Below are 14,427 nucleotides of genomic sequence, written 5' to 3'. Positions count from 1 at the left end.
ACATATAGATACGAATGATATTTTCCATGTAATGCATTTATAAATTTAATTATAAAAATAATTACTGTTTAAGGGATGAGATAGGGGGGGAGAGGGAGGGATAGATATATCCATTCAGCAATTTCCGCTAACGATAAGACATTTCGTGGGCAAGTTTCCCGCTAGGAAGTAGTAATAGAGAGGGGGTTGGTTAGTAGTACTCTATTCTCTCCTATAATGGGACACCACTACAACCAGATTTCTCACCGAGAGATATGCACCGCACAATCCAGACGTACATAGATTGCGTACACCCTTCAATCATGGTCGTTACAAGTCCAAGAATTCTATGAACGGATTTCTATTATTATTATTTTGGATTGTTCACATCATTCACATAATTGTGAATATGAATGAAGTGTGTAAGGAGGACCTGCCTTAAACAGTAGGATATTGGAAAGCAGTTGATTACAGTATATATAGGAATCGCCGACAGATCAGGTAGTAGCGAGAAAAGTGTTTGACTATTTGTCCATCTGCTGGCGAGCGTAGGAGGTAGCCGTCACAATAAAATACATATAAAGATAGTATGATCGGGAGATAAACAGCCCGCATAAATTAAAGCCCGGTGGATAATCGAGGGCGCAGGGAAATAATTAATAATTGAAAATTTATTTCCCTTTATAATATAATCATATTTAAACACATATTTGTTTATAATCGAGATCCGGTTAATCAAGGTCCTACTGTATATGAAATAATTACACCAAACTTTTTAAATATCGGCTTAGATTTATTCATTCACAATTATCAATGAATAGAAAACAAGCGTACGGTAATTATCATCACATTTTTAAAACATATTAATGCGTTTTACATAAAAATTGTGCAAGTATAATACAGAAAGTACAAAAATACAGTGTGCACTTTTTAGTAAGCAATTTTCAATTAACTACAGGTTAAAAGATTTGTAATTTGTAGGGACAGGAATAAAATCAGTATAAATTCGTTTTATTTTAAAACATTAAAAACTTAAAACAATCCAAATACCTAAATATCCTAAAACATAGGCCCAAATCCTGTATAAAATACAAAATAGTTAGAAATCCATTTGTAGAATTACCATTAAAAGTTCTTGGACCTGTACTTACTAGGATTGGAGGGACTAAATCTCGGCGGGAATGGCCGTATAGGTCCCATCATGGGTGGGTGCCTACCATGTGGCATGAAAGGCGCCATCATGATAGGTCTCGGCGGAAACTGCAGAAATATAATAAATTAGAATTCTGTCATATATAAATTGGAAAATGTTTATCTTCGCTAACATACTTACGCTATAATAAATAGGAACAGGAATTTGTCCCATATAATGAGGCGGAGGAACTCTTTGTTCCCTGTCTCCATCTCGATGAGATCTTTCATCCCTAAACAGTATTTATTTATTAAATTTAATTCTCACAAACGCATCATATAGAAAATATTCCGCGTCACAGACCTGTGACGAAAATCTCTATCCCATTTGCGCTCTTCCCTATCCCTTGAACGCGAATGATCACGACTCCTTCTGTCTCGGTCTTCTACACCAATGTGTGACTCGGTGCATCGTCTCTCCTTGTCTCTGTGACTGTTTTTATACTCCCTACTCCCATTTCTGCTGCGATACCTTTCCCTAAACAAAGAATATAATAATTCAATGAAACAAATTAAAGAAAGGACACAATATACACGTTAACGAAATTAAAACATTTAAAAGATTTACCTGTCGTCTCTATAACTTCTTCTGTCCTCGTGTTTCGAGTCTTCATGCCTAAGAGAGAATAACAAGTTAACAAACAAATCGATTTTCCAAATATTTCTTACATTAATCATGAATGAACTTAATATGATGCTAATCTTAATAACTAAACTTATATCTATAGTGCAATACTCTTGTGAAATCCATATTGTTTTGTTCATATCCATATTAACTTTGTGTAAGTATAGTAAACTACCAAACACTATCAACAAACGTGTATCAACACCTGGGTGTATATATTTACATGTGTTTTTGCAGTTTATACAAACACTATTGATCATTAATGACCAGTTATGCAATATCAAATTCCATAAAATATTCTTCACCCCTCCACCCCCCATGTTACCGAATTTTCTTATGAAAATATCAGTAATTTATGTAAACTTACCAAGTAGACCAGTATTTAATATTGTATATTAAACCTGTAAAATCCTTGTATTCAATACACTTTCCCTTGCACTTTTTTAAAAGTCATAAGTAGACTGTGGATCTTTATGCAAAATAAAAATTGTCTGCATCAATTGCAAGACACAGAATCCGTATAAAACTTTCTTTCTATTTTCAAGAATTTTAATAAATCGAGATTAACATATGGATATCCTTAAATTGTCTTAATGTTTTTGCTGTTTTAAATTACATCCACCGATTTTTGTCATAAATGCATTAGCAGTATAGTCATAAGTAATTGCACAGCAATTATTACAATATGCATTATAAACAAGTAAGAAAATACTATAAGCTGTGCAGCTCTATTAAAAATGCAGACAAGACATATGCAAAGCGAAAGTTAAAAAATATGTGAAACATTTTAAGAAATTATATTATCCATTTATATTATCCAATTATGTTATCCATTTATTATATCCATTTATCCGTTTTTAATATAATCTTCATATTTGAAGTTACTTACCCTCTGCTACTTTCATTAATATTTGTGTTCTCAATATGCTACCTGAATATAAGAGTGATATCAAGCAATACTCTCAGTTTTTACACCATATTTAAACGAAATAAGGACTTTTTCGATAATTATATAGCACTAGTAAAACTGATAAAAATGTTCATCACTGAACAAAAAAGATTTCAATGGTTCCTGAATTTACAAATTCCACGTATAAGACAGTTTATCCTAGTCTTAAAACCGATGTTACTTTAAATGCAAGAGATAAAAGCACAGCCCTCCCCACTCGAGATATTTTAAGAAATTGCACCGTCCTTCAAGAAAGTCTACAAATTGACCATTATTATAAGAAGCTAAAAGATAAGCCGTGGTATTAGCATAAGCAAGCATATGCATACAATCAGGAACATAGCAAAGCGTGTCCGTGTCTCATGTTGTCTGTTCTCCGTACCCTTGGGAAGCATTAGTAAAGCTAGAACAAAACAAACTGTAATAACAAAAAACAAAACATGCCTAAGAACAAGCTAGTAGCACATTATGCAACTAATATAGTTCTGAGTACTAAAAGATCAAACAAAAACGTTTAGACACATAACATGTACAATGCCAAAGCACTTTAATTATACACACAATTTATGTGCTAAAATTACTTACAAATAATGTTAAACCATATAGCAATAATACTCGAGATTTTTTGTTTATCTTCTATATGTACAATAGCAATACTCGATATAATGACCATGTATGCAGTCTAACTTGTGAACTACTTTCTCAACAATAATCTAATTTTCATATTAATATTTTTTCATTCGTTCACAAATTGATTGCACATCATATCCATATTAGATTGTCTAATTTTATCTTATCTTATAACTAGACTGCGGATCTTTATGCATTTATGAAGAAATTGGTTGAACAAAATACAAAACAGTAAAAGATTTAAAAAATTCAAGACTGTTGTAATATTGCTTTCAATGTAACAAACTCGTTAAGGGATGAAATCAATTTTTATGTTATCCTAATTCCTACAATCAATGCAAAACATTTTTATTTTGCATAAAGATCCGCAATCTACTTATAACTAAATAAAATGTCTAATAACAGCTGACGCTAATCGTAGCAACTTTGCTTTCTCGCAAAGAAACATTGCCAATACAGGCACAAACCTGGAATGACGAGACAATGTACGTCGAGGACTGTGTCTTCGGTTTCTGATTGGACTCAAAGACATCGAGCGTTTTTTAAACGTTTTCGACTTGCCTTCTAGAAAATAAAAATTATGCACTTGTACATTGGAAATCGCAGTCCAATACAAATGGAATAAAAATTATGTAATTTTTAATTCTTCAATAATCATACCCGAAGTGTCATTATTTACAGTAACAACAGTACGATGTTCTTCAACTTCGTCTGTTTTAGTGACTACTCCTTTGATTTCTTCCCTCTCAAATATTGGTTTCGATCCTTCCCCTATAATAACAAATTTTTAATGGAAAAACAATCTCAATAGATATGAAATAAGCAGTTAACCAATACTGGCAGCTAAGACAGACCTTGAAGACGTTAAAGTTGCTATTCAGAGAAATTGAACACCTTTGAAAAATTGTAAGCCATCCGTATAAACATTCTATCGGATTATTGCAAATGGAAAATATAAATCAATTTTTGTTAATGTTCAGCATAATAAACAAGTTATATGTATATTAGTACAATTACGTTATAATTTACATTTAGTTTTAAGAATTTCTTTAATGGACGATATAAAACATCTGCACAGATTACATTAGTCTTCATAAATTATATCTTTTGGTTGTTTTCAAAACTATTTCTCAAAATTAACACCTTATCTATAGATGAATGTCAATAGCTTACAACTTTCTTCAGTGCCAGAATCAACTTATTATTATGAAATGTATAAAAAATAACTTCCATTTGAATATGTATAGTATAAATTAATAGATATTAATTTTTCTATAAATTGCATTTTCTCTTCAATTCTAAATTTACATAATTATATTTTAATAAGAATTTCAAGTTACACCAATATTTTCTTTATACAAACCATATTAAGTGCTTTATCTATTTACATCTTTTTTACTTTGCAAACTAGTCATAAAGTTAAATTATTTTTTAAATTCCTAAATTTTGAGACATTTATCCAATACAAAACCAATTTGGAAAATAATAACATTTTTCCCCAATCAAATTTTAAAAAATGGAACAAACTGTTTCTGATACATTTTCTAAATAGTTAAACCTTCCAAGATGACTTATATCTTCAAGAATGAGTAACAAATCTTCCGTATTGATGAAACCACCAATTTATATACATGTTTTTGTTTCAATCATAAAAAATCGAAACTGTTTAATATTAACACTAAACCTACCACCACCGATCAAAATGCCTGGTTCCAGATTTTTTATTTTACAATTATTGAAGTAATAAAAATGATTTCGTAAGGAATGGTTGTATAGATATTTTTAAGTAGAGCATGTATTACAATAGGGGCTGCACAAAGTCTAACTAAAATCGAACTTGTTATTTTGATAAGGGAACATGTACCAGTTACTTTTAAGGCTCGGTAGGTCTAGTGTTAAAGGAAAAGATTCGAAAAACTAAGACTGAAATATTATACAAAAGTGTAAAAAGATAGATATTCATTTCTGCCACTTCAGTTGAAGTATTTTGCAATGTAAAAAGTCTTCATAGTAGATCTTCACGTTGTTGCTATTGTAGCAAATGAAGTATTTTTAAGAAGTTAAAAGCGCTATACATTAAACATCATGCACACATTCCTACACCAGAACATGAAGAGGATACACGAAACGCGTACGTATAGATTTATAGGATCTATACTATTCTTCGGAAAATTAGCTTTTACCAACAAAACCTGTGTTGTTAATACAGCTGAAGCATAATTCTTTGTGCAAAACCATAATTAAAAAAGCAAATTACAAAGACAAGCAAAGGATATGCGAAGCAAAGCATTAAACACTCTAAATAAAAAATATTGTGCTTACGTATTGCACATTACTTGATCGCGACTGTGATCCAACGTTGTATTCCAAATTTGCTATATCCTGGATAAATTAAAACTGTTATTAACTTTGTAAATTAAAAACACCCTTGTTTAAATTCTTGAATATCATGGATGACACATTAGCATATTGAAATCCATAATCTTCATAGTTGTAAAAGTTGTCGGACAAAATTCTCCCATCTTCAAGTGATGCTAATCATGACGTAGTCATGTTGAAATATTTATCTATAGCTCAATAAAATATTGCAAGAAATAATGTAAACAAATTAAAAATTAGATACTAATATAAGAATAACAATAAATTTAATTTTTACGTGGGAGATACCCTTCACAAAGTTCAATTATCCAATTGTGACTTCTAGGTGGTTCTAGAAACATTTATCTTCAGCAACGATGTTATTTCCCATTTGATATCTTCATTGAATAACTAAGAAAGTTATTAAAATGTTGTAATATGCAAACAATAAATTACCCGCTCTTCTTTTGACTACTACATCTTCAGGATTGATAATATCCCGCTGAAGATCTGTGTCAGTTGATTTTCCAGGAATATTTCGATGAATATCTACTTTAATCCTACGTAGCTCAGCTGTACTGATCTTTGTGCCTTCGGGTCCTTTAAATAACGGTACTGTTCCATCTCCTGATTCTAATCTGAAATACGACAAACCAATTTTTAATGACTGTATGTTAATCTCTTATAGGAAAATAAAGTATAGAGTAAATTTTAGACACTTGTTTTATGATGTTGTTAAAAAGAAAAACAGTTTTGCATTCTGTTTTCTATAATAAATTTTGTTTTTTATTACCTTTCAGAGAGAATTGGAGTATTTGTTGAGCTAGAAGAAGGTCTTGTAGGTTGACTTCGTGGAGATTTACTTCGATTTCGAGGTTTCGGAGGCTGCAAACCTTTTTCACGGGCGCGTTGCATCTCATACTCGTAAATCTTCTTTTGTTTTAACCTCTCATGTTGCCGTTGTCGTTCTTGTTCCCGTTTCCATTCTTGTCTCCGTAGCATCTTCTCAGTAGCGTCGTTTCGGGACGATGAATTTGGTTTCATTTCTGCAGCAAAAAATTCTATTTAAATATATTCTGATTCTCAACCATTTTTAAGGTTATGTACTCATAATGTTTGGATGCAACGACGCATTAAATGCAGAATGAAATTACCTGATTGCGTCGAAAAGTTATGGTAAATAAGTACAATAAAAAAGATGGACAGTGCACGGAAGTAAAAATTTGCATGTAAATGCTGCAGATATTTAAAAACGAAAATAATTTAATCTCGCGACGAAAGGAACGGCACACAGAATGAATGAATTACCGAAATGGAAATGAAGGGAAGGCTCTCAACAGTGATGCAGTGATGCCAGAATCGGGGACGCGAGGACGCTTCCCCTCCAGCACAGGTTCCCCCTCTCTGACGGACCGTCCTCGCCGTAGCTTCTGCTGCGCACGCGCTACACACGAACGTACTTCTACTCTGCCCGTGTGAGTGCATGCTCGATTGCACGCGCGCTACACAAACAAGCGTACCTCTACCATGTCCGTGTGACTACCTGCTCGACCGAACGCGTCGGCGACGCGTTCCTTCGATTTTCACCAATTTTCATGTTGCCGAAGTTTCGGAAGCACGAGTCGGAAAGTCGGGATCTGGAGACGGCGCGCATTTGAATCCCGGGACGGCGCGGCGCGGCGCGGTGCACATTTTGCTATAACTTTTGATCTAAAAAAGATATCGAAGCGAAATTTGGACTAAATTTTTTTTTAAAAACCGGGTTTAATGGTTAATCCTAAAATATGTTTTGTATTTCTTAAAAAATTTTTCTCGTTGATTTTTAAAGTTAAGGTAGTCCAGAAGGCCCCCAACACAAATTGATTTTTAGTCGAACCATGCTCAATAAACAATTACGAAAAAATTTATAAATATTAATTAAAATTAAATAAAAATTAAAATATTATAAATTATGCAGACATGTTTAAAAAAATTGAAAATCTCGAAACATTCGAAGAAAATACATATTTCGTATTGAACTTTCCGAGATACCAGTTTTATAAAAATTCATTAGTCCGATATTATTGAAACAATTGTCCTTAATTTTTCTCAGAATTTTTTATAAATTGTATCGTTGTTAAAAAATCAAAATCAATTTTTTCGATATTTCTTTGTTGATGTATTATGTAATACTGAATATTTTTATAATCAGAAAAATAATGTACAGACTTGATAATGCAATATAAAATATTTTATTTACGTTATATTTCAATATACATATGTGCATCACTCCTAACAATTTTGGTAATCACATAATTATTGTAACGACATTTTACATATATCAGGTCGTTAAGTATGAAACTAGACAAATAAAACACAAATTTCAAACACATTTGTCAAGTTTCATACATCTCCGGTTACGAAAATCGATTTTAAATGGTCCCTGCCTTTCTGTAACATAACAAAAAAAAATAATTAGTTAAAGTCATGATTGCAAAGTATAGAATAAAATATTAATGTATAACTTTATAGTATAGTTTATACTTATCTTTTCTTTGAAGTCATTCACTTGAATCTGCTAATATTGATTTTACGTTGTCCAGAAAGTCCACTCCAGCTGACACACACGCGATTTTGAATGGGCCTCTGCCTTTCTATAGCATAAAAAACACATAGTTAAAGTTATAATTATACAAAGTACAGAATGAAATATTAATGTAATCATATACTTATCTTTTTTCTTTCAAGTCATTCTTGAATCTGCTAATATTGATTTTACGTTACCGCGATTTTAAATGGTCCTCTGTCTTTCTGCAACATAAAAAAAACACATAGTTAAAGTTATAAGTACAAAGTACTTACAGAATGAAATATTAATGTAACGATACACTTCGCTTTTCTTTAAAGTCATTCTTGAATCTGCTATTTCATTACCGCTGACACCCACGCGTTGCTATATTCAAAGAAAAAGTAGACCTAATTAAAATCGTAATTCTAATTGCAATCTTGTAGGACTCAATATAAATAGTAACGTATACTTATCTTTTTTCATCGATGAATATGGTCACTCACTAAAATAAATTCCTAATAAGATAAAAAAATGTTAAAAACCCATTAAAAAGTATTAAAAACGCGACAAAGAAACTGGAGGCTGTTTACTATAATAATAATAATAATAATAATAGTATTTTATTTCCCATTTCGGGGTACAAACGCGGACCTCCGCTCCGCTTACAAACTTCACCTTCCTTATCTCTTCATTCTTAACTTAAATTTACACTTAAACGCGAGAGAGAGAGAGAACACACCGTTCACTCATTCCTCACACATTCTTCTTCACTCCTGACAGGGAGATTTTCTTCGTTCAAGAGTAAGTTGCTTGAGAAGAATCCCCATGTCATTACAATGCCATGCGTGTGTCATTCTGCAGCACTGGCAGCAAGTGCTGCTTGTGCTACACTTCCAACGGAGTGTGACGAATTGCTTCGTGGCGTCCCTTCGTTTATACATAGCAGCCCTAAACGGACTGCTATTTATCGCCAATTTCAGGAGAGTTATGAGAACTGTCCTTTGAAAATTCTCAAATTATCGGACACACGCTGGCTTTCTAGGCATCTGACTGTGGTACAATTTTTAGAAACTTGGGACGTTTCAGTCAAATTTTTCAACGAGTATAGCTTTTCGGAAGGCTCGGCAGCTGCTAGGAGATTTTCTTCGCTCCTGAGCAGATATGACATCAAAGGATATTTCTTCTTTTTGGAAAATGTCCTTGATGCTATGAATAGTTTTAACGCCTCCTTCCAAAGTAGGAAAACGTTGGTGCAGGAGTTACAACCGTCTTCAGCAAGGTTGCTTCGATTTTTTTTGAAAAGGTTTTTAAAACCAGCGCTTTTAGATTGGCTTAGCGAGGTGAGGGCGATAGATTTCTCGTTGGAATCAAATCAAGTTCCACTAGATGAAGTGGAGTTTGGTTCCAGATGCCACGATTATTTGGAAGAGGCAGTTAGGGATGGAATGGCGGAAGTTGAGGTGTCCACCTTAAAGAAAAATTGCTTAAGGTTTTATGTGACCTTATGCAATGAACTGAGAAATCGTCTTCCTCATGACGATATTTTCCTCAGACAATTGACGGTCTTCAAATCGCCCGATTCCCTATTCAACAGCGACAGAGATTTAACTTTTCAAAATCTCGTAGCTGTCGCTAATAAATTAGGGAATTGGAGTGCCGTAGATCTACAAAAAGAGTGGGACTTTTTGTACTACGGCATTTTCCGGTCGCAGAGGGACCAATGGTCGAATCTGTCTTTTGACGATATGTGGGTAGACATCTGTAACCAAACAGACCCGAATCATGTTCTTCGTTTCCCCCTTTTAACTTCTCTAATAAACACGGTCAGATGTCTTCCGCACTCGAATGCCGAGGCCGAGCGAATTTTCTCTTTGCTTCCCGACATAAAATCTCGAAAAAGGAATAAAATAGGCGCTGGCCTATTAAATTCCATGTGTGTGGTGCGCACATCCTTGAAAGCTAGACAGGAGTCTAGTCGCACCATGTCTGTCGATGACAGACATTTATCCCTTATGTCGGGAAAGCATTTATATGAAAATTCATCGCCCTCGCAAAGTTATAAACAATTAACTTTGAACTCGTTTACGAACTAGTGAGGTCGTGTTTTCTTCGTTAATCGTTCGATAGTTTAGTTCATATAGTAAACAGCCTCCAGTATGGATGAAGAGACTGGAAGAGATGAGAGAAAGGATGAGCAGCGGAACCGGGGGTCCAGAGTGTGTGAATGAGTGAAGAAGAATGTGTGAGGAATGAGTGAACGGTGTGTTCTCTCTCTCTCTCGCGTTTAAGTGTAAATTTAAGTTAAGAATGAAGAGATAAGGAAGGTGAAGTTTGTAAGCGGAGCGGAGGTCCGCGTTTGTACCCCGAAATGGGAAATAAAATACTATTATTATTATTATTATTATTATAGTAAACAGCCTCCAGTTTCTTTGTCGCGTTTTTAATACTTTTTAATGGGTTTTTAACATTTTTTTATCTTATTAGGAATTTATTTTAGTGAGTGACCATATTCATCGATGAAAAAAGATAAGTATACGTTACTATTTATATTGAGTCCTACAAGATTGCAATTAGAATTACGATTTTAATTAGGTCTACTTTTTCTTTGAATATAGCAACGCGTGGGTGTCAGCGGTAATGAAATAGCAGATTCAAGAATGACTTTAAAGAAAAGCGAAGTGTATCGTTACATTAATATTTCATTCTGTAAGTACTTTGTACTTATAACTTTAACTATGTGTTTTTTTTATGTTGCAGAAAGACAGAGGACCATTTAAAATCGCGGTAACGTAAAATCAATATTAGCAGATTCAAGAATGACTTGAAAGAAAAAAGATAAGTATATGATTACATTAATATTTCATTCTGTACTTTGTATAATTATAACTTTAACTATGTGTTTTTTATGCTATAGAAAGGCAGAGGCCCATTCAAAATCGCGTGTGTGTCAGCTGGAGTGGACTTTCTGGACAACGTAAAATCAATATTAGCAGATTCAAGTGAATGACTTCAAAGAAAAGATAAGTATAAACTATACTATAAAGTTATACATTAATATTTTATTCTATACTTTGCAATCATGACTTTAACTAATTATTTTTTTTTGTTATGTTACAGAAAGGCAGGGACCATTTAAAATCGATTTTCGTAACCGGAGATGTATGAAACTTGACAAATGTGTTTGAAATTTGTGTTTTATTTGTCTAGTTTCATACTTAACGACCTGATATATGTAAAATGTCGTTACAATAATTATGTGATTACCAAAATTGTTAGGAGTGATGCACATATGTATATTGAAATATAACGTAAATAAAATATTTTATATTGCATTATCAAGTCTGTACATTATTTTTCTGATTATAAAAATATTCAGTATTACATAATACATCAACAAAGAAATATCGAAAAAATTGATTTTGATTTTTTAACAACGATACAATTTATAAAAAATTCTGAGAAAAATTAAGGACAATTGTTTCAATAATATCGGACTAATGAATTTTTATAAAACTGGTATCTCGGAAAGTTCAATACGAAATATGCATTTTCTTCGAATGTTTCGAGATTTTCAATTTTTTTAAACATGTCTGCATAATTTATAATATTTTAATTTTTATTTAATTTTAATTAATATTTATAAATTTTTTCGTAATTGTTTATTGAGCATGGTTCGACTAAAAATCAATTTGTGTTGGGGGCCTTCTGGACTACCTTAACTTTAAAAATCAACGAGAAAAATTTTTTAAGAAATACAAAACATATTTTAGGATTAACCATTAAACCCGGTTTTTTAAAAAAAAATTAGTCCAAATTTCGCTTCGATATCTTTTTTAGATCAAAAGTTATAGCAAAATGTGCACCGCGCCGCGCCGCGCCGTCCCGGGATTCAAATGCGCGCCGTCTCCAGATCCCGACTTTCCGACTCGTGCTTCCGAAACTTCGGCAACATGAAAATTGGTGAAAATCGAAGGAACGCGTCGCCGACGCGTTCGGTCGAGCAGGTAGTCACACGGACATGGTAGAGGTACGCTTGGTGTGTAGCGCGCGTGCAATCGAGCATGCACTCACACGGGCAGAGTAGAAGTACGTTCGTGTGTAGCGCGTGCGCAGCAGAAGCTACGGCGAGGACGGTCCGTCAGAGAGGGGGAACCTGTGCTGGAGGGGAAGCGTCCTCGCGTCCCCGATTCTGGCATCACTGCAGTGATGCCAGCAGCAGTGATCAGTGATGCCGAAATCGTGGTACTGTGGTACTAAGCCGTGGTACGAGACCCCCCCACTATGACCTACCGTTGCCCCTACTGGCAATTGCCCCTACGTTGGTGAGTGTAGCGCGCGAGCGAGTTGGAGAAGGCCAGTAGGGGCAACGGTAGGTCATAGTGGGGGGGTCTCGTACCACGGCTTAGTACCACAGTACCACGATTTCGGCATCACTGGCCAGCAGATGCCAAAATGCCAACCAGAAGACGGCCTCAGTCATGTACGAAGATCGGGTACCTTGGCCGCCCTGCTAATTTTTGGCCCCTCCTGTAGGGCATGGGCAGCGCCAAAGCCGCCACAGTTCCCCACAAACTTCGGACGTAGATACGGTCCTGACGAAACTCGCGCATACGCGAAAAAAGCGCCTTACCTACACTTTGGACCCCTTCCCCTCTGGCGGCTCAGCCCAAACATTGGCGGTGGGCCCCCCACTCTGACGTACCGTCCTCACCCTCACCACGTTGCTTCTGCTGCGTACGCGCTACACACGAACGTACTTCTACTCTGCCCGTGTGAGTGCCTGTTCGATTGCACGCGCGCTACACACAAGCGTACCTCTACTCTGTCCGTGTGACTACCTGCTCGACTGATCGACGCCGACGCGTTCCTTCGATTTTCACGTTACCGAAATTTCGGAAGCAAGAGTCGGAAAGTCGGAATCTGGAGACAGCGCGCATTTGAATCCTGGCACGGCGCACAGTGGGGAAAAGTGACCTAACTCGATTAAAAAAGAAATAACTTTCGATAGAAATGAGGTAGAGCGATGATTTCTTTTTTAAATTAAAGCTGAAACTTTGCAGAATATGGGAAAATTAGGGAGATTACGGTACGAACGGTTTTTAACCTTGAGAAAATCCGTTAAACTTTCGCAATTTCAAGAAAATGTGGTTTCTCCCTTACCACGGACGGAAGAAAATTTTTAAAATTTTTGCTATATATCATTTCCCGTAGATTTTTTCACGCTGATTTCAAATCTGGTCTCAAAAGTCTACGACCTCTGGTTTTTTCAAGAAATCGATTTTTGTGAACAGAACTAATGTAATCATTTTTCGTTGAAATGATTTGATAACCCACTAATTTGAAGGTATATTGTATTCTCATATATGTATAAAACACAATAAAATTAAACATAATGAAGTATTTTAACGTTTATTTGACGTATATCACTTTACAAACGATCACCCGATGTATCACTGCGATTGCCGCTGGCACTCCTTGTAGGATATGTGTGACTGTAATGTAATTTAAATTAGATATCTATTTTCCATGATTATTTTTTCATTTTCACAGGAAGTAAGGTAAGTATTTAATCTTTTTAACTTACTTCTCATCAACAAATTCTTTAACTTCTGGTGATAAAAATAAGAATAAGGTATATGTTTTATACATATATGAGAATACAATATACCTTCAAATTAGTGGGTTATCAAATCATATCAACGAAAAATGATTACATTAGTTCTGTTCACAAAAATCGATTTTTGAAAAAACCAGAGGTCGTAGACTTTTGAGACCAGATTTGAAATCAGCGTGAAAAAATCTACGGGAAATGATATATAGCAAAAATTTAAAAAAATTTTTTCCGCCCGTGGTAACGGAAAACAAGATTTTCACTGGCTCTCAATGCTCTCAAGGCTACCGGCTACCCTCTCCTGAGACCTTGAGGAGCCTGTTGGAAATGAAAGGAGTGGGGATAATCCCGCGTGAACTCAAGTCTTACCAATAGAAAGATAGGTAACTGGAAGGTCGTGAAGAAAGATCAAAATGCCCGAAGGGTCTTTGAAATTCACAGTCCTCTTCCAGGTAGATTCCCTTACTCATCAAACACAATAAGTGCTATAGTTTGGACGTCTACCAGGTAAGCAATGTTCCTACTAGAAATATTCA

General features: G+C 34.6%; 1 protein-coding gene across 4 annotated transcripts; it reads right to left on the bottom strand.

The window, feature by feature from the left end:
- Window positions 1-810: 810 nt before the first annotated feature.
- LOC143209836 (uncharacterized) lies at window positions 811-12,999 on the bottom strand. 4 transcript variants are annotated; one of them, XM_076426066.1, is made up of 12 exons: window positions 12,719-12,729; window positions 7,041-7,078; window positions 6,887-6,968; window positions 6,526-6,778; window positions 6,189-6,370; window positions 4,035-4,145; window positions 3,842-3,938; window positions 1,739-1,786; window positions 1,475-1,648; window positions 1,313-1,403; window positions 1,131-1,239; window positions 811-1,058 (listed from the first exon to the last, which is right to left on the bottom strand). In XM_076426066.1, exons 4-12 carry the CDS (start codon window positions 6,774-6,776, stop codon window positions 1,039-1,041), a joined length of 1,083 nt encoding a protein of 360 aa, XP_076282181.1. In that variant the 5' UTR covers window positions 6,777-6,778; window positions 6,887-6,968; window positions 7,041-7,078; window positions 12,719-12,729; the 3' UTR covers window positions 811-1,038. The 4 variants fall into 4 exon arrangements, with proteins under 4 accessions (XP_076282181.1, XP_076282171.1, XP_076282154.1 ...); XM_076426056.1 differs by lacking the exon at window positions 12,719-12,729 and adding an exon at window positions 12,491-12,504; XM_076426039.1 differs by lacking the exon at window positions 6,887-6,968 and having other exon boundaries at window positions 12,719-12,999.
- Window positions 13,000-14,427: the final 1,428 nt, after the last annotated feature.

This window comes from Lasioglossum baleicum, chromosome 1 (assembly GCF_051020765.1).
Source record: "Lasioglossum baleicum chromosome 1, iyLasBale1, whole genome shotgun sequence".
Lineage (NCBI taxonomy): Eukaryota > Metazoa > Arthropoda > Insecta > Hymenoptera > Halictidae > Lasioglossum > Lasioglossum baleicum.
This window is presented reverse-complemented; position numbering and strand designations above follow the sequence as displayed.